Consider the following 22,006-nt stretch of genomic DNA (forward strand, 5'->3'; position numbering starts at 1 on the left):
GCCTAGAGAAGAAAAACAAATAGAGGACAATGGAAGTTGTCAGCTGGCTCTCCTGGTGCGCGTTCTGTTTCACAGTGAAAAACAAAGTATACAAAAGAATATGGATGATGTTCTTTGCTTTCACGGCATGTTTGTGGCTGCTAGGTTTCAGCTATAGAAGCACGCAACTTCCGGTAGGTGACACTTGCTCGCTCTCATTGGCTATCGTGGGTATCACGTCAGAGGCAGCCCGATCATGTTTGATATTTACGATTTGAGTTCGGCGAAGCTCTGTCTCGATCGGGAGTAGATAAATAATCATAATGACACCACACAATAGAGGAATTTTGGACAAAAAATTGCTTGGGTAACACTTTACTTGAAGGTGTGTGCATAAGACTGACATGACACCTTCATAATCATGACATGACACACACAGGTTATATGCATGTTTATGACAACTGTCATTAAGTGTCATTCGCTCAGTTATGTCATTTTTATTGCAAAGATGACATTATTTGACTTAACCCTACCCTTACCCTACCCTTACCCTTACCCCTAACCCTAGCCCACAACAAAGACATCTCAAACAATGTCATCTTTGCATTAACTGAGCGAATGACACTTAATGACAGTTGTCATAAACATGCATAAAAACATATTCATGGCATGTATGGCACATGATTATGAAGGTGTCATGTCAATATTATGCACACCCCTTCAAATAAAGTGTTACCATTGCTTGCGACAAGCCGTGAATCGGGCCGCCACATCAGGCTTAAAATCCTCTAGTGTGCGACTAGCCTTAATTGTTTAAAAATATCCATATGATATTTTAAGACAATTTGGTCTCCCACCCATGCGATCCCATTTTTAAATGTCAAAGATTCGCCCGTGTCTATTAAATCTTTGAAAAATATATCGCTGACACAGAGAGAGCAGACAGTTAGCATGTTTGGGTAAGAAACACAGTCTTTTCAACTACACAGTATTATTTCTGTCTTAGTCATTCATATTATCACAGAAATACTGGGATGAAAGTTTATAGTTCCGATATAAACATTGATGTCTATGATTTAAATAGAGCAAAATCCCCTTTTGAAAGTAACTGGTGCTTCAAATAACATTTGTGTTGATTGCATTGTTTCGCCACTAGGTGGAGACAAGTGACTGTTTAAAATGTATTTGTCATTGAATCATTCAAGAGATTCGTTCAAAATCACTGATTCATCCAGAAATGATTAAACACTTTTAAATAGACCACAGCAATAATATTTTGTCACAAATTATTTTGTTTAGTTCAGAATCTAGGGATAATTGTGTTGTCTGTTTGAGACAAAAAAATCGTGATTTTCAGTTTATTCGTAATCGTGCCGCTCTACCACCAACTCATGTCTGTGGTGTTACAACAACGAATGCCGCCCCTTTAAGAAAACAGGGAATTTTATTTAAACTACTTTCTGTGTGTAAAGGTCATTGCATGTGATGGTTGATCTGGGTACATGGTGTGTTCAATCTTAATTTTTTTTTTTTTTTTATAAATTCTGCAAAATTACACTGATAACTTACAGATTTTACATATTTGCACTGCAAAAAATTATTTTCTTCCTTATTATTTTTGTCTTGTTTTCTACTATGAATATCTACAAATTCTGGAATTAAGATGCGTTTACTTGACAAGAAAAATTACTTAAGATATTAAGTCTTTGTAGCGCCACACCAGCAGAGGGAGCCCTCGCCCGAGTACTGACTGGTATCGCTCCCTCTGCTGCTTCTGTGATCACTTCCTGTTTGGCAGCTATTTAAGCATGGCCAGGCTAACAGACCTTGCGAAGTATTGCCAGTTTCACTGCCTTACCGAGCGTTTCCTTTGTCTAGTGTTGTTTGCTACGTGTATGATTTTTCGCCTGTTTCTCTGGATTTTTGCCTTTAGGATTGCCCTCTTGTTTGTTTGCCAGTTGGACTGTGTACTGTTATTTTGACTCCTTGCCTGCGACTACGACTCTGATCTTTGCCTCACGATTTGGATTGTTGTGTGATTCCTAATTAAACTTCTGCATATGGATTCTGACACGGCATCAGCCTCTCCCTCATTACAGAATACTTCGCCGCCTATGAATCCAGCGGAAGTTTCCCAGCTTCAAGCGGCTTTTGCTTATCAAAATGAAGTGCTCAAGGGTTACCAAGAACAGCTCAACAAACTTCAGTCTGTGAATGAGCATCTGACCCATTACATTCGATCGCTTCCTTCTCCCACCCCACAGACGGTAAGGCTGGCTATGCCAGAGAAATTTGATGGTTCAGCTGAGCAATGCCGGGGCTTTATTCGTCAAGTAGAGATTTTTTTTAGTAACCAGGAAGAACAGTTTTACTCAGATGAGAAGAAATGTGCTTTCCTTATGTCACTGCTTTCTGGTAAAGCGTTAGATTGGGCTGCAGCGGTCTGGGAGACAGATCGTCGGTATCGTACCTGCTATGAGTATTTTGTTCAACAGTTACATGATGTGTTTGAATATCCCGCTGAGGGTAAGGATATATCTACACAATTGCTCCATATGTCTCAAGGCAACTGCACTGCTGCAGATTACGCTATCGAGTTTAGAACGCTGGCTGCTCAAAGTGGGTGGAATGACATCTCGTTAAAGGCTGTATTTCAACAAAGTTTGAACCTTGACCTACAGACTGAACTGGCTTGCAAAGGTGAAAACTGTTCATTTACTGAATTTATAACTCTCGCTATTAAGATTGATAACCTTATGAGGAGTGCTCCCCAGAGAAGAATTGTCCAGCCATCACAGGCCAGCGCTCCATCCACACACCAGCCCCGCCATGTTCCTCAACAAACTTCCATGCCTAGCCAGGAGCCCATGCAACTGGGTATCTTGAGACTCACTGAGGAGGAGAGAATTCGACGACGTCAACTCAACCTGTGCTATTACTGCGGTGAAACAGGCCACCACAGCATAGCATGTCCACACAAAGCCCGGAGGAACACCAAGTTCACTACCCGGGTGAGTGTTGAACAATTTTCTCTCATCCCTACCAAATCATTGACCTTCCCTGTTCGGCTATCTACTGAAAGTACTTCCATTGATTTAACAGCGCTGATCGATTCTGGAGCTGCCCTGAATCTCATCCACAGGGACATCGTTAGCAAATTCAACATTCCCACGCAACCCTGTGTCCCATCCATCAAGATCACTTCCGTTAATAACACCCTCATAGGAGATGGAATCAACCACCAAACCCAACCACTTCAACTACATGTTGGCCTATTCCATCAAGAGGCCATCTCATTCTACGTTATTGACTCCCCCCGACATGAAATTATCCTTGGCTACCCCTGGTTATCTGTTCACGACCCAGTTTTGTCCTGGCATCATGGTGAACTAACCCATTGGTCTAGGTTCTGCCAAACCCATTGCCTGCACTCAGTTATAATCAAGCCCTGTTTGACGACAAGCATCGAAAGCCCTAGCACTACTCAAACCACTAAGATTCCTGCCTGTTATGATGAATTCAGTGAAGTTTAGTAACATTAAGGCCACACAGTTACCACCCCATCGACCATGGGACTGCGCTATTGAACTGTTACCCAATGCCATGCCTCCCAAAAGCAAAGTCTATCCTCTGTCACGCAACGAGACTCAAGCCATGGAAGAGTACATAGAAGAAGCCCTGAACTCTGGATTCATCCGTTCCTCCACTTCACCAGCTGCCGCAGGATTTTTCTTTGTGGAAAAGAAAGATGGAGGCTTACGGCCGTGCATAGACTACAGAGGTTTAAACAATGTGACAGTCAAGTTCCCCTACCCCCTTCCTTTGGTTCCCTCAGCACTAGAACAACTACGTGAAGCCAGGATCTATACTAAACTCGACCTCAGAAGCGCATACAACCTGATTAGAATTCGTGAGGGTGATGAATGGAAGACTGCCTTTCACACCACCAGGGGGCACTATGAGTACCTGGTTATGCCGTATGGACTTGCCAACACCCTAGCAGTCTTCCAATCCTTCATAAATGAAATCTTCCGAGACCTACTGAACCGATGTGTAGTGGCATATATTGATGATATCTTAATTTACTCAAAATCTGAACCTGAACATATCCAACATGTCAAGACGGTACTATCCCGCCTACTGGACAACCAGCTATATATCAAAGCCGAGAAATGCGAGTTCCACGTCAAACAAACGTCCTTCCTTGGGTACAACATCAGTCATCAAGGTGTCAAGATGGATGACTCCAAGGTCAGAGCAGTCACAGGCTGGCCTCAACCCCCTACTGTAAAAGAACTTCAGAGATTTCTCGGCTTTGCAAATTTCTACAGACGCTTCATTCGTAACTACAGTCTGATTGCATCCCCCCTAACTTCTCTGTTAAAAGGCAAACCATCAAAACTCAAATGGACTGAAGAAGCTACCCAAGCCTTCACCAAACTCAAGAACAGTTTTACCACAGCCCCGATTCTCAAGCATCCTGATCCTAACCTTCCCTTCGTGTTAGAAGTAGATGCCTCTGATTGCGGAATTGGAGCTGTACTCTCACAGCGTCATGGTCAACCAGGTAAACTCTACCCTTGCGCGTTCTTCTCAAGAAAATTTACTTCTGCTGAACGCAACTATGATGTAGGCAATAAGGAACTTCTAGAAATGAAGGCAGCGATAGAAGAGTGGAGACATTGGCTAGAAGGAGCAGTCCATCCGTTCCAAGTTATCACAGACCATAAAAATCTGGAATACATCAAGAGTGCCAAGCGCCTGAATCCACGTCAAGCCCGATGGTCATTGTTCTTCACCCGTTTTCAGTTTACCGTCACCTACAGACCTGGCAGCAAGAACAGTAAGGCTGATGCTCTGTCCAGACTTCACGATCATACAAGAGACAATGTCACACCTGAATCCATTCTTCCACCATCTTTTATCATTGCTCCAGTAACCTGGGATATTATGGAGGAGATCCAACGAGCCCACCACCAAACAACTGTCCCCCAAACAAACATTTTGTGCCTCAAGGTTTACTTCTCCGAGTCATGCAATGGGTTCACACCTCTCTGAGCTCAGGACATCCTGGAATTGCACGCACTCTCCGTTTACTACAGAACTCTTTCTGGTGGCCATCAATGATCAAGGATGTGATAACCTATGTCAAGTCCTGCCAAACTTGCGCTCGCTCTAAGACCCCCAAGGAACTACCTTCCGGTTTCCTCCAACTGTTACCAATTCCTCAGCGTCCTTGGTTTCACTTGTCCGTAGATTTAGTCACAGACCTGCCACTCTCCAATGGTTTCACCACCATCCTGGTAATTATTGATCGCTTCTCTAAGGCCTGTCGTTTGATTCCACTCAAGGGTCTCCCCACAGCCATGGAAACGGCTCAATCTCTGTTCCACCATGTTTTCAGAGTCTATGGTCTACCTGAGGATATTGTTTCTGACAGAGGAACCCAATTTACCTCTCAGGTTTGGAGAGCCTTCTGCAAGCAATTAGACATCAATGTAAGCCTCACATCGGGGTACCATCCACAGTCTAATGGCCAAGTGGAAAGGTTGAACCAGGAGATCGGCAGGTATCTCAGAACTTATTGTAGTCGTGAACAGAACCGGTGGGCAGAATTCCATCCTTGGGCTGAATACGCCCAAAACTCCCTCACTCATTCCTCCACTGGCATGACTCCTTTTCAATGTGTCCTGGGATTTCAACCCCCCTTGTTCCCGTGGTCGGGTGAACCCTCATCAGTACCTGCAGTCGATGACTGCATCAGGCGCAGTGAGAGGGTGTGGGACAGTGCCCATGTCCGTCTACAGAGAGCCATCAGAAGACAAGAGTTCCAGGCAAACAGACGACGTCGCCCACACCCCCCCTACCAACCAGGACAACGGGTCTGGCTTCCTACGAGAGACCTCAAGCTGCGGCTACCGAGCAGGAAGCTCAGCCCCAGGTATATTGGCCCATTTAAAATAATTAGACAGATCAATGAGGTCACGTACCAACTTGAGCTTCCTACCAATTACCGGATCTCCCCCTCCTTCCACGTCTCGCTCCTCAAACCGGTCCACCCGGAAGCTGACCCCAATGCTGAGAACCAAGAGCCACCGCCACCGCTGGATATAGATGGATTACCAGCATACAGGGTGAATGAATTGCTGGACTCAAGGCGTCGAAGGGGTCAACTCCAATATTTGGTGGACTGGGAGGGCTATGGACCTGAGGAGAGATCATGGGTTGCAGCCTCCGACATCCTGGATCCTTCACTCATCGAAGACTTTCATCGAGCCAGACCCGATCGTCCAGCACCACGACCACGGGGACGTCCTCGTCGAGCGCCAGGAGGCGCTCCTGGGGGGGGGGATTCTGTAACGCCACACCAGCAGAGGGAGCCCTCGCCCGAGTACTGACTGATATCGCTCCCTCTGCTGCTTCTGTGATCACTTCCTGTTTGGCAGCTATTTAAGCATGGCCAGGCTAACAGACCTTGCGAAGTATTGCCAGTTTCACTGCCTTACCGAGCGTTTCCTTTGTCTAGTGTTGTTTGCTACGTGTATGACTTTTTGCCTGTTTCTCTGGATTTTTGCCTTTAGGATTGCCCTCTTGTTTGTTTGCCAGTTGGACTGTGTACTGTTATTTTGACTCCTTGCCTGCAACTACGACTCTGATCTTTGCCTCACGATTTGGATTGTTGTGTGATTCCTAATTAAACTTCTGCATATGGATTCTGACATGGCATCAGCCTCTCCCTCATTACAGTCTTGTTTTCTGAAAAAAAAATAAATAAATAAAAATTGTGTTAGTTTTTGCTTAAAACAAGCAAAAATATCTGCCAATGGGGTAAAAAAGATCATCTTGTTTAGCCTTTGAATTAAGATTAATTTTCTTACCCCATTGGCAGATATTTTTGCTTGTTTTAAGCAAAAACTAACAAAATTTGGATAATAACAAGGCAAAATAAAAAAGTCATTTTACTTGGGAAGTAAATGCATCCTGATTCAAGAATTTTTAGATATTTATACTAGAAAACAAGACAAAAATACTATGGAAGCAAATAATTTTTTGCAGTAAATTTTGATAAGCATAGTCTTATTTCCAGAATATCCCATGGACAGCAGTCCGTGTTTTAAAATAGTCTGGATTCGTGCTGATTTCTCCTTGGTGTTTCTCTCTCCATTGAGGGGAAATTAGTATGAATGCTTATAAGCATAAGCACCAGTATTTAATTAAAATGAATTAAAAATCAAAATATCCTTAAGCTTTCAATTTACTGAAGACAGAAAATTGAAATACATTTGACAATACATAGCAATACGTTTAAAAAAAAATTTAAATACTTTTGAAAAATTTAAATGCATAGCAATTAATTTTATTATTTTAAAATAAGAATTTTTCTGCCTCACGTTTGCCAATTGTAGAATGACCCTACTGACTCCCTAAAACAACCAAACCTGCTAATTAGCTCATGAATAATTAGCCTGCCTCCACGTCAGGTACATCTGCGACTGAGGAGGCTGCTGCCGCAGTGTGCTCTTGATCTGAATATGCGGAATATATCCTATAACTGCCGTGGACTGCGAGTTGGTGACAGTGTTGGGGATAGGGCCCGACGCACAGTAGTTGATAATCTGTTGCAAAATTGTGATATCCTGTGCTTGCAAGAAACTTTTTTATCTAAACAGGATTTGGGAAAATTGAACTCTTTTAATGACAATTTTCATGGTGCTGGCTCATCTACAACTGATCTTACTATGGGTATAGTGAGAGGAAGGATATCGGGTGGTATGGCTACCTTGTGGCACAAAAAGTTGGACTCAGTGATAAATATCATTAAGGTTGATGTTGACTGGTGTTTTGCTGTATGGATAAGTTGCTCTAGTAAAGAGTTAATTATCCTTAATGTATATGCACCATATGAATGTCAACAAAATGAGGACGAATATTTAAATAGATTTGCTTTTATTGGCTCTTTTATTAATGACAATAACTTTGCAAGTGTTTTGGTGGTTGGGGACTTGAATGCAGATCTTACTGACAAATCTTCTATGTTTGCTAAGCATATGCTGCATTTTTGTGTTGATAATAATTTTAAGTTATCTAGTAAATTGTTGTTACCTATGGACAGTTATACTTATATAAGTGAAGCCTGGCATACAACTTCATGGCTTGATCATTGTATTAGTACAGCTGAGGCTCATGATACCATACAGTCAATGTCAATTTTATATGGGGAATCTATATCTGATCATGTACCATTCTTAATGCTTGTTGATTTTGAAAGTTTGCCCGAAATGAAATATGATTGTAAGAGGGCTGCTTTGGGAAAATTAGATTGGTCTAAACTTACTGATGAAGATATTAAAACATATTATGTGAAAACGGACACTCTGTTGAACAAGGTGGTATTACCCAGAGATGCAATCATGTGTACAGATGTGAATTGTAATGTCATTTCCCATGGTACAGCCTTTTGTGATATGTATGATGATATTGTGAGAATTGTGCAAGAGGCTAGTAGAACATATCTTATTTATCCTGAAAAGAAATATCATAGTAAGCCAGGGTGGAAAAAGTATGTATCAGCATACCATAAAAAAGCAAAGGAGGCATTTAAGGCATGGGATTTAGTTGGTAGGCCCAGACAAGGTGCACTTTTGGACCAGAAAAAGTTAACTAATGCCAGGTATAAATATGCAGTTCGTTATATTTGTAAACATGAACAAGTGATGAGAGCTGATTCAATGGCAGAAAATCTACTTTGAAATAATGTGAATGCTTTCTGGAAGGATGTAAGAGCAATAAATAGGAGCAACGTGACATTACCAAGCTCTATCGAGGGTGTCACGGGAGCTGAGAATATAGTAGAGTTGTGGAGACAACATTATTCTACTCTGTTTAATTGTGTAAAGAGTGAACCACGTAAAGTGGAAGTTGTCTCTATGGATACCGGGAGTATTACATCAAATGAGGTTTATCAAGCAATAATTCAGCTTAAAGACAGGAAAACTGGTGGTTTAGATCAAATAACTGCTGAACACCTAAAATTTGCGAGCCCTAGACTCGTGGTTCTTCTCGCAATTTGTTTTACTGGTTTTATGATACATGGGCTGCTGCCAGAGTCTATGTTGTCAGTCACCTCGTTGCCTGTTATTAAGGATAAGGCTGGCAAGGTAGGTAGTTTGGATAACTATAGACTAATTGCTTTAGCAAGTGTTGTGTCAAAGGTTTTGGAAAGAATTATATTAGATCGATTAAGTGTTTATCTTGATACCACTGACAATCAGTTTGGTTTTAAGGCTCACCATAGTACTGATTTGTGTATATATGCTCTGAAGGAAGTAGTAGAACTGTATAAGACAAAATTCCACTTTTATAATTGGCTTTATTGATGCTTCTAAAGCTTTTGATAGAGTTAATCATCAAAAGTTGTTCAGTAAACTAAGACAAAGGGGTGTACCTAATAGCATATTAAGAATTTTGACACATTGGTACACTAATCAATGTATGCAGATAAAGTGGGATAATTGTGTTTCAAATTCTTTTAGAGTAAGTAATGGAGTGCGGCAAGGAGGTCTACTCTCACCAACAACTCTCACGTAAGTTATATGCTCAAGCAAATATGTTGGTGAGAAAATTTTATATGTGTTCAGATCAGGTAAAGATAAACCTTTTTAGAGTATATTGTACTTCTTTGTATACTGCTCCTTTGTGGGTTAAGTTTAAGAAAGAGTCAAGTCAAGTCAAGTCACCTTTATTTATATAGCGCTTTTAACAATACAGATTGTGTCAAAGCACTTAACAGTATCAAATTGGAGGATAGAGTGTCAGTAATGTCTAATGATAAGATTAAACACTCAATTTTCAATTTTCAGTTAAAGGCATTTCATTATTGAATTCAGAGATGTCATTGTCTAGCTCAGTTTAGTTTAAATAGTATCTGTGCAATCAAATCGGCGATAATCGCTAGAAATTAAGTGTCCCCAACTGTGCAAGCCAGAGGCGACAGCGGCAAGGAACCAAAACTCCCTCTGTGACAGAATGGAGAAAAAAAACCTTGGGAGAAACCAGGCTCAGTCGGGGGGCCAGTTCTCCTCTGACCAGACGAAACCCGCAGTTCAAAAGTTTATATTTCTATTTTAATTTTGTTGTGATTTCTAACAATAGTAGTATTATGTAGTTAGGTATTTTATTATATTAAAGAGAGCCTATGTAAGCTTCAGGTTGCATACAATGATTGTATGAGGATTTTGCTGAAAAAACCAAGATGGAGCAGTGCAAGTGAACTATTCTGTAAGGCAAGAGTACAGTCATTCCCTGCTTTAAGGAGAAAATTGATGTATAAATTTATTTGTCGGCTGGATGTTTCACATAATACCGTATTGACCCGAATATAAGACAATGTTTTTTCCTTGGAAATACATCTGAAAAAACGCGTTCGTCTTATATTCAGGGTCTAGACTTTGACATGTCAATAATACACCCACAACAATAGGTGGCGCTGTAAAGTGTTGTAAAGATCGCGAATGAAAACAAATGAAAAAGAAAAGCTTACAGCAGCATGATCGTGACTGTCATGTTAGCCTGATGGGACCAAACTTCCTCTGTAAGTGATTTTAAAACATAAAACAGTACCCAGATTTGAAGACTACAGTAAGATTTCACGTCTACTGATAATAACATTTTGGTAGGCTACTATGAGTTGGATAGCCTAATTGTTATATAATTCAGATGGGCTACCTGTTATTTCAATGGTATATCAAAATTCATGTCATTGAAGTGCTTTGAGCGGCTGGTCCTGGAACACCTAAAAGACTCTCTACCATCCACATTGGACTCACACCAGTTTGCCTACCGTAGCAATAGGAGAACAGAGGATGCAGTTTCCATGGCACTGCACTCTGTGCTCACTCACCTGGACAATAAGAACACTTATGCACGTATTCTGTTTGTTGACTTCAGCTCAGCATTCAACACTGTCATCCCAACCAAGTTAATAGCCAAACTTGGAGACCTGGGCATCAATACCTCAATGTGCAACTGGATTTTGGACTTCCTGACCAACAGACCCCAGAATGTTCGATCAGGATTCACCTGCTCCACATCCATCACACTTAACACTGGTGTACCACAGGGCTGTGTGCTAAGCCCGTTTCTCTACTCCCTCTTCACCTCCGACTGCAAGCCTGTGTATGGATCTAATTCCATCGTCAAGTTTGCAGACGACACCACGGTGATTGGCCTCATCAGTAACAACGATGAGACTGCCTATAGGGAGGAGATCCAGCACCTGGCCACATGGTGCACTGAAAATAACCTGCTCCTCAACACCACCAAAACGAAGGAGCTCATCGTGGACTTCAGGAAGGAGTCAAGAGGCACACACGACACCATCCACATCAATGGAATGGCTGTTGAGCGTGTCTCCAGTTTCAAGTTCCTGGGGATCCACATCTCGGCGGACATGTTGTGGAAAACCAACACCTCCAGCCTAGTCAAGAAGGCTCACCAGCGCCTCTTCTTTCTGAGGACACTGAGGAAGAATCAGCTCTCCTCGGCTATCCTGGTGAACTTCTATCGCTGCGTTACATCTGCCTTATTTGCACTACTGAATGTACATTTTTATTACAGTAACAACTGTTTACTTTTGTATCTTGCACTACCATACCTAAATTGGATTATGCTCATTTGCACTGCCGACTGTTATTTACATTATCAAATGTTTACATTTGCATTTTGCACCGTTCGTCTAATTGTAATATGCAATCACTTCCACTGCACTTTTACACTTTGTTTATAGTAATAGCCATCTGTATATTATATTATATTGATAGTACATATTCACCTGTAAATTCTGTTTATAGTAATAACCATCTTTCTATATATATTTATACATATATTCAGTACATATCCTTGTCCTGCACTTATTCAACCATTGTATATCCTGCACTTGCTGCTATTGCACTTCTGGTTAGACCTAAACTGCATTTCGTTGCCCTGTACCTGTACTTGTGTAATGACAATAAAGTTGAATCTAATCTAATCTAATCATTTTACCAGTATTTACCATACTTTCAAAACAAAAATTAGAATTGGAAAAATATGCAATATGAAAATAATTTAAGAATAAATGTGTTTTACAGAGAGAGAAAAAAAAAAAATTTTGGTTTTCAAAAAGCCTTTTTCCAACAGGTACATCTGGAAAAAGGGGGGTCGTCTTATAATCAGGGTCGTCTTATATTCAGGACAATACGGTAATATTATAATGTTCTGGGCTTACTTATGTGCGATATCAGTCCTCCATGAGGACCTATTGGGATAACTGTCTTTTTTAATGTGTATTGTTTTGGGTTGTAGTGTGTGTTTCTTGCTAATGGACCTTGAGTCTGGAAATAAAGTTGAAAGAAAGAAAAAGAATAACCTACAATAAAGATTGTGTTTGTGTTGAACGTGCTGGAATCACATCAGTCGCATATGAGCGTCCTCAGATTCATCAGGACTGTTAGTTCTGCAGAGAGAGAGAGAGAGAGAGAGAGAGAGAGAGACAGCTGTCGTCTGACATCCTTTCTCTCACAGCAGGGGAAATCCCATTTCTATAACTGTTCTGTATTCATTTAAATCCATTCGGAAGTCATTACTGGGATCTTTTTAAAACCGGTCCAGGGCGACGCTTCTGACCTTGACGTGTTTCTCTGCATTTCTGAAAGCTTTTAGTGTGGATTTGAGGCTGTGTGGATGAGTCCAGTGCTGGTCTGGGGTCAGAAGTTACTCTAATGGTCAGTGATGAACAGAACCTGACCTGAGACCAGCGCAAACACTCAATCGGAGACAATAGACATATGATGACAAGAGTAAAGATGCAGAAATGTTTCTGTGTTCGGTTAAAGTATTTAAAAAGACACCAGATATGATTTTTGATTTTTTTTTTTTTTAACTAGTGGGTGCAGGACATAGCAAAATAAAGTAAACTCTGACATATTATACCCCAAAATTCTTCATACAGTGAAGTACCAGTGAAATTGATAAAAATTTGGGAGCAAAAATTTGATTTAACACTTTGACCTGATCATGTTTTGATGAAGTGTTTTTTCTTTAATTGCTGATGCGACGCTTTTACACACAGACTGAACAAAATGAAGCGTTGCTTGGTAATTAGTTGAGCTAAATTGGTTTTATCTAATTGTGTTCTTAAATTTAACAGTTGACAGCTATTCAACCCAATTCATTACATACCTTTCTATCAAAGCTATCTGACATTATCAAGGTGAATTTTTTCTGACACAGTTTAACTCTGAGTTCTTCTCATATTTTATTACCATTTTCTAAACTACAGCGAATAAACTGTGATAATGTGAGAAATGTTGAAGGTGTCTGAATAAATTTTGGTTTGACTGTAAACAACAATAGGAAAGGTGTGTGTGTTTGAGAGAGAGAGAGAGAGAGAGTGTGTGTGTGTGTGTGTGTGTGTGTGTGTGTGTGTGTGTGTGTGTGTGTGTGTGTGTGAGAGAGTGTGTGTCCTGCTGGATGTTGAATCGTGTGTTTGTGTCTGGTTTTCCAGTAACGAGGCTCATGTGACTCTCACCTGCTCTTGTTCACTCTTCCTCTTTTCTCACTTCTTCTCCCTTTCTCTCTCTCCAGCAGAATAAATTATGTTTATGCAAATGTCAGTAACTATTGCCAAGAGAGCAATTTTCATTTTCATCCATCTTTTTTGCCGCTGGTGGATTTATTGTAAACTCAATTTACATTAAAGGTTTAATTTGCTGACGGAGTGCTGGACATTTGTGTGTGTGTGTGTGTGTGTATATCCCTATAGAACGCACGCACACACACACACGCACACACACATATATATGTCTGGTTTGCTATCCTTGTGGGGACTCTCCATAGGCGTAATGGTTTTTCTTCTGTGCAGACTGTATATTCTATTGTCCTACACCAACCCTACACCTAAACCTACCCCTTACAGGAGACTAAAGGCATTTTTAGATTTTCAAAAGACTTAATTCTGTGTGATTTATTATCTTGTTTCCCCGTGGGGACCTCAATTTAGGTCCCCACCGTGACACGAGTCCCCATGAGTCTGTGTGTATTCAGGTTTAAGTCCCCACCTGAATAGAAAAACAGGTACACACACACACACACTCACACACACACACACACACATGTAAGTATACACACACTCACATATTCCTGTAGCTGAAACAGTAAAGCACTGCACTGGCAAGGTCATGGGTTCGATTCTGATCACATGTACACCTAGAATGCAATGAAAGTTGAATAAAAGTATCTGTCAAATGTGTGTGTAGTGTGTGTGTGTGTGTGTGTAATTGTGTGGTTTTAATGGGTCATTGTGCTATTGGATCAGATGTTTTAATTGTCTCTCCTGTGTGTATTCTGTCATATACACTCTTATACTGGTCTTCATGATGCTTGTTCCTGTAAGAATATCTCACACACACACACACACACACACACACACACACACGTGTGTGTCTGCCGGCTCTCATTCTGCTGCTCACAGGAGTGTGTGAGTGAGATGTGCTGTGACAGCAGCTGCTGGCAGATGATTACTGGACATATGCACACCGTCACATGATCAGCCCGCTCCGTGTGTGTGTGTGTGTGTGTGTAATGGGTTGGAAAGCTCAGGATATATTTAGAGTGACATTTAAGCAATGAAAATTCTGTTGTCACACATCATATACATTATTTCATATATATTTACTTCACTGTAGTGTGTTCAGCTGGGTTTAGTCATTAATTTGGACTTTAATGACAGCAGTCAGATGCAACAGCATATTCAAAATATATCTTCCTCAGCGCATCGTAACAGCTGTGTCTGTGTCCTGTCGCTGTGACTGAACTTAGAGCAGCATACTAGCATTCTAGCATACTACACTGACTGATTCTGAGTAGAAGAAGCGGTCATCCAGTATTTCCTGTTTGTCAGGTGTGTTTGTGCATCAGCGCCACCTGCTGTACAGGGTTAAATTATTCAGCCTGAAATCACATTTCTGGTGAAAATACACCTTTTAAAAGCAATTAGTCTCATATTATCATCTCACATTTGGTTTGAATAGGCTGCACAAACATTTGAGTGAGTCCTCTATTCTGAATACACACACTTATCTGTCCATCCACCCACCCATCCATCCATCCATCTATCCATCCATCCATCCACTCGTTAGTCCATCCGTCCGTCCATTCATTCATCCGTTCATCCATTCGTCCATCCATCTATCCATTACTTGTCTGTTCATTCATCCGATTATTCATCCATCCAACCGTTCATCCATCCATCTGTCCATTCATTCATCCATCCATCCATCCATCCGTCCCTTTGACCATCCATCCATTCATCCATCCACTTATCTATCCATCCATCCACCCATTCGTCCATCCATCTATCTAACCATTCATCCATCCGTTCATCCGTCCATCCATTCATCTATTCATCCGTCCGTCCGTCTGTCCATGTATCAGCGGAGCGGCGTCTGGAACGCAGCAGGCATTTCAGGAGGAAGTTAATTGGGTGTAATCAAGCTTAGCTGTGCGTGCGTGTGCTGCCAGCGAGATTGCATGAAACTCACTGCTGCTAAAACACGTTTGTGAAATGAATGATAACGGCGCAAAACAGCCCAACATCCCATAATGAGCAATGAGAAGAATGATGAGCACAAAATAATAACTGTCTCCTGTAAGTATGTTGACAATATTCCCACAGAAACTCCTTAATTGAATCTGTTTCCCAGCGAGAGACGATGTTTGTATCCCCCTCTCTCTCTCTCTCTCGATCTCTCTCTCTCTCTCTCTCACTCAGCTTTATCTCCTCAGTTAAACTGCTGACATTTTCAACATCCCAGATCTGAAATGAAAAAGCTCTCGGTTGCCCACAGGATGTTTTTACAGCATTTATGCCGTGTATGAAGTGACTGTGATTTCCCAGACAAACGTCATCAGTTTTTACGTTCTGAAGCAGACATATAATAATCACAAAATGCCCTCATTCACCATTTTATTTGACGTCTTGGCATTGAAACCTTCTTTCTGCAGTGTCTCGTCTCTCATGAGCTGGTTCTTGCTTTAGTCCTGGTCTTTGGAATCACATCAGGGGCGGGATTCATGAAACGGTTTGAAAATAAAGAAGTGTTGATTTTTTTTTCTATTCCCCAAATATTATTTTCTTTTTTTTTTATTTTATTAAGACAAAATGTAGCAAGAATTTTTTTTATTTTTTTTATTCAGAATAAATGACTTCTTAAATTTAGCAAAAACTCCACACTGTCTTAAATCCCCAAATTTAAGATGTTGAATGAATTCATGAATTAGGTTTGCTTCAGATGATATCCGCACTCGTTTCCTGTAGCTCTGGACGACTGAAGTTTAGTCAAAAAGTTTTCAACAAGAAAATTCATTAAACAAACACTTTTTTTATGCACTTTAAGTCAAGTCACCATTATTTATATAGCGCTTTTTACAATGCAAATTGTGTCAAAGCTGTACAGCTGTACAGCTTTACAGTATTAAAAAGGTAAATAGTGTGTTGAAATAGTGTTCCGTTCTCCTCTGGCCAGACGAGACCAGCAGTTTAAAAGTCAGATTGTGCAGAGGATTCATCTGGTTCCCGAGGTCTTGTCCTGATGGCCGTCTAGGAGACAAGGTCTTCAATAGGGATCTGTCTCTGGGGCTCATCTGGTTGTCCTGATCTCTGCTTTAGAAAAACAACATTATCGTGAGGTGCTTACTGTGTTTAATACGTAAGGGATAATGTACATCCAGCCAGTTGTTATCGCAGAATAAAGCCTGACAGGTTTATCGTCGCGAAGCGGACTGTTGTATAAGACTGAATGGCTATATTTTGCCATAAAAACTGGCTGGATGTACGTTATCCTGCTTATTACATGGCTACTTACCACAAAACTAAATAATTAGACACAAAATATTGATTTGAGTTGAAATATTTGAACGCAAAGCTTAGGTGAAGAAAGCAGTTGCTAGCAAGCGGCAAGCTAAAACTAGACAGACATTAAGAGATATGGTACAGTCATACTACTTATTACATGGCATTTCACCACATAAATAATTATGACGATAAAAGATATCGATTTAAGATTAAACTGTTTTAAAATCTCACCAGTTTGTTAGTTATCTTACAATCCATTACAGTGTACAAACCAATTGTTGCAAAATGGCAACAGCTGCGTTTGTATGACACAAGAGAGACAAAGTCCGCAATACCAGGATGACAGAATTAAATATTTGTACAGAGAATATTGATTTAAGTTTTAATATTTTATTAGACAACCAAACGCAAAGCTTCCACGAATAAAAAATGTTCCCAGCAAGTGAATAGCGTCGACTGCAGTTACCCAGATGAGCCTGTGTTATTAGTTTTTACCGGATGTTATCAGGGGAATAACATACCTCGGAATGTGCTGACTGACCAATCAGAATTGAGTATTCCACAGAGCCATGTAATAAATAGATCTATCATTAATATTTGTCAGGATTTAATTTGTTATATTACAATACTGTCATTTTATTCTAAAGAAAAGAGAATATTTGAGAACTTTTGAGAAATTTTGAAGAATTGCACATATGAGCTTAGAATTTATCTTCCTGAGATCAGTTCTGAAGACGATTGTTGTGAATCCAGCCTCAGGTCCTGAGAGTCTCTGCTGATGCTTCATTAGATCCTTCAGAATGATGTTGAGAGGAGAAACAGCCATTGATGTGACTCACATTTCTTTCTGAAAATCAGCTCTGAAATATACGCACACACTTCACAAGAAAAGAGAAATATAATGGCTGAAGATTCTGTAATTGCTCTGCCTCTCCCTAAACTAATGTCCCATTCTGAGACGTTTAATTTCACGTGTAATAAACATACGTGCAGAAGTAAGCCAGCACACACACACACACACTGTACAGTAGGATAATTAACAGAAATAATCATATTTTAACCATATTTCATTTCACACAGCAAAAGCATCACGAAGTTCGTTATACTGCTGCAATGAACCTTAATTAGACCCCCCCCCCCCCCACCCCACCCACCCATACTGGCTGCCACAGCAACCAGCCCCCTCCTGTCGCCATAGCAACAGAGACCCGTAACATTTTAATAAGTGGGTTTTTTGCTGTCAGTGTTTGTAAATGTCACCTGACAGCAGCCGCAACACCGGCGTCTTCGAAAGATCCTGCCAAAAGCCATCAGGGATTCCTGCGTTCCTTCACCTGTTCCCCCTCCACACGAGCGTCCTTCACAGAGCAGCTCTGCTGAGATTTGATAGGATTTCGATTTGACTCGCTGTCCGGCAGGCTTTGACTTTCTCAGTGTGCTAAATGAGTCGTCGTGTTTTATTTCGGGGATTTGGCACCCGGCGAGAGAGAATGCAGGGATAAATAATGCGACACGCTTCTCTCGGTGTTAATTAGCTGCTGCGCTGTTTCTTTAGTAAATAAAACATTGAGGGAGACACAATTAGCCGAGCCTGTCGAGTTCTCAGCATCTGTCTGCAGCAGCTGTTTCAGACAGACAGAACGTGGGATAATGGAGGAGGAGGAGGAGGAGGAGAGATGCTGGACGAAATGCCGCTGGGACGCAGCGCTAGACCTATCTGAGAACATTCGGAGCGGTGCAGAATCTGTTTCTAAAGGACAAATTATAAATGTGTGGAGTTTTGGACAGTCTAGAGTTTATGGGCGAATTCCAAACAGTTTTTTTGTGCCCTTAAAGGGCACTTCGGAAAGGGGACGCCATTTGTAGGGATGTTCCAAATGAAAGTGAACAACTGATTCCCTTCAGGGTGATGCATTTTAAAGCAAAGTTGGGGTTGATTTCGACTTTACATACAAACGTAAATTGAATAGGCTAATTAAATTTGTCTTTATTTTAATGTAATACAATATATTTTTCATCAGTGATAGAAATATGATTTAAGATGGTAGTGAAAACAAGTTTAGCATGAAAAGGTTTAATAGTAATAAGACGCAATTAGATAATATTTGAATAAAATAGTAATAAGAAGAAATATTTATTTGTAAAAACTGATGGAGTGCCGAGTGCAGCACACACACGCAGCATTGTCATGGTAACATTTGGTCAGTCATTCCCTACACCCCTTAAAAATCACACTTCAAGGGCTCTGCCCTTCTAAGGGAGTAGGCCAGGGGTCACCAAACTTGTTCCTGGAGGGCCGGTGTCCTGCGGAGTTCAGCTCCAACCCTAATCAAACACACCTGAACCAGCTAATCAAGGTCTTGCTTGGTATACTTGAAACTTCAAGGCAGGTGTGTTGAGGCAAGTTGGAGCTAAACTCTGCAGGACACCGGCCCTCCAGGACCGAGTGTGCTGACCCCTGGAGTAGGGCATAGGGATGCTGACTTCCATTTGGAATCCGCCCTATAATTCATCAGCAGCAGCATGTGACATCAGTGACAGTTACCACAGAAGCTGGGTTTGTTTCAACACACAATAAATGCATGTGCAGCAGTGCGCGTGTATTGTAAGCGAAAAAAAAAAAAGTCAAAGTAAATACAACAGTAAAACAATAAAATAACATTTATTTGTGTTTCTACTTAAATTTATTTATTTATTTATTTTTTGCTTTAATTTTATTGTTTGATTTAGTGAGAAAGAAATGAGATCTGTGTGTGTGTGTGTGTTTGTGTGTGAGAGAGAGAGAGAGTAGGCGATTTTCTTCTGGCTTCTTACTGGGTCACAGCTGCTCAAATACTCCTGCATGATCAGTCAACTGCTGTTCACAGTTACACACTCACTCACACACACACGCGCTCACTCATTCGCACTCTCACTCACACACTTACACACTCACACACTCACTTGCATACTCACACACTCACTCGCACAATCATTCGCTCACTCACTCACACACTTGCACACTCAGACACTCACTTACTTACACACACACACACACACACACACACACACACTCACACACACACACACACACACACTCACTAACTCACACACACACACACACACACACTCACTAACTCTCAAGCACACACTCACACACTCACTCACTCACAATCTCTCACACACTCTCACACACACTTGCACGCACACACACACACACACACACACACTCACACTCACTCACTCACTCACACACACACACACACACACACACACACACACACACACTCACACTCACTCACTCACTCACTCACTCCCTCTCTCACATACACACTCACACACTGGCCCTGATTTGTGTCTGGCTGTGTATTTTCATGTATGAAGGCCTCATGTTGTTCTGTCAGATGCTGTACGTCGGTCCCGTTGTATTAACACAGTGTTCTCTGTCTCTGCAGTGGACGGCTGTACAGATTGGTCTGTGGACTACCTGAAATACAAAGTTCTGCTCGGGGAGCCTGTGAGGATTAAATGTGCTTTATTTTATGGATACATCCGTGCAAACTACACACATGCTCAGAGCGCCGGACTCAGTCTGATGTGGTACAAAAGCACCGGCCACGGAGACTTCGAGGAGCCCATTTCATTCGACGGGAGCCGGATGAGTAAAGAGGAGGACTCCATCTGGTTCAGACCGGCCGAGTTACAGGATGCCGGACATTACTCATGCGTGTTAAGGTACTAGCTGCTATCTTCCTCTGTATGTTTGTGTGTGTGACCTCATGTTGAACGTTTACCTGAAGCTGATCTGTGTGTATCTTCACACTGATTTGTCAGAATCATGACTGTCTATGTTAACCTGTTAGCAATCCAGTGTGCCGCCGGCGGTACACTGGGTGTGTTAGGGGTTAAATGTTAATTATGATTCCCAAGACAAATGTTTGTGTTTACTGGATCAGTGCTGAATCAGCTGTGAGCAGATCTACTCAAGAGGTGAATATCATCCCCAAAAACATTATTTAAGTCGTCAATAAAATTTAATTAGATGATAAGAGTCTTAATTTCTGGCAATATTGTTGACTTGATTGCACAGATGGACAATGACATCACTGAATCAATGATGAACTGACTTTATTGTCCTCTTGCATTACTAACACACTATTTTCCTGTTTAACACTGTAAAGCTGCTTTGACACAATCCGTATTTTATAAAGTGCTATAGAAATAAAGGTGACTTGACTTGAGATGACAAAGCAATATAGTGACCGAAATAGAAATAATAATAATAAATATAGTAGTACAGTAGTATTAGTGTTAATATTAGTATTATTATTACATTGAGACATACATTCTACTTGACAATAGTAATATATTGCTGTCATAAATTCTTCAAGTTAAACTGGACTTTTATGTTGGTGGTTTGTGGGGAAGATCTGTGAGTCTCAGTGTGTTTGACGGTAATTTTTTCTCAACGTAAACACAGCTCTGGAGATGAAGTTATGTGCTCATATATTAAAACACTGTGAGAATCACACATGTTTGAGTTTGTGTATCAGACCAAAATATGGCTCTCATTCACACAGAGACACGCAGAACATTCATATTTAAATACACTGCAAAAAATGTTTTTCTTCCTTAGTATTTTTGTCTTGTTTTGTAGTGTAAATATCTAAAAATTCTTGAATCAGGATGCATTTACTTGACAAGTAAAATGACTTAAGATATTTTGTCTTGTTTTCTGAAAATATTATCCAAATTTTGTTTAGCCTTTCAATTAAGATTATCTTTCTTTATTTGCAGTGTAGTCTTTTCTTGTTTCAATATTCAAACACACTAGTCCATATGACAATTTAAGTGTACTCACCATTGACTACTTTTGATTTATTCATCAAAAATCTGACAAATTCCATCACATTACGTGTTATAAAGTGAATTCCATTTTTATGACTGGATTTTGCAATTCCATCCCACGTTTTCCACGTCTCGGGAATCACAGAGGCCCCAGGAGTTCTTTTGACAGTCTTTCTGAATTGTGGTCTCTCTCATTGTGAATCTGTTGTTTTGTAATGGGCGGGTTTGCGGGGATTTGATTTGGGCTGATGGTCACATCCATTTACAGTAATCAGGAGCAACACTAACTCAATCAATAAGACCTCATCC

At 40.8% G+C, this 22,006-nt stretch overlaps 1 protein-coding gene across 2 annotated transcripts in view; it reads left to right on the forward strand.

Moving 5' to 3' along the window:
• Positions 1–22,006, forward strand: part of il1rapl1b (interleukin 1 receptor accessory protein-like 1b) — a 214,946-nt gene that overhangs the window by 76,145 nt on the left and 116,795 nt on the right. For both annotated transcript variants that reach the window (XM_058792186.1, XM_058792187.1), the window contains exon 3: positions 20,305–20,584. In XM_058792186.1, coding sequence (XP_058648169.1) covers positions 20,305–20,584 — 280 coding nt within the window. The remainder of the gene's footprint in view (positions 1–20,304; positions 20,585–22,006) is intronic.

Source organism: Onychostoma macrolepis, chromosome 11 (genome assembly GCF_012432095.1).
Source record: "Onychostoma macrolepis isolate SWU-2019 chromosome 11, ASM1243209v1, whole genome shotgun sequence".
NCBI lineage: Eukaryota > Metazoa > Chordata > Actinopteri > Cypriniformes > Cyprinidae > Onychostoma > Onychostoma macrolepis.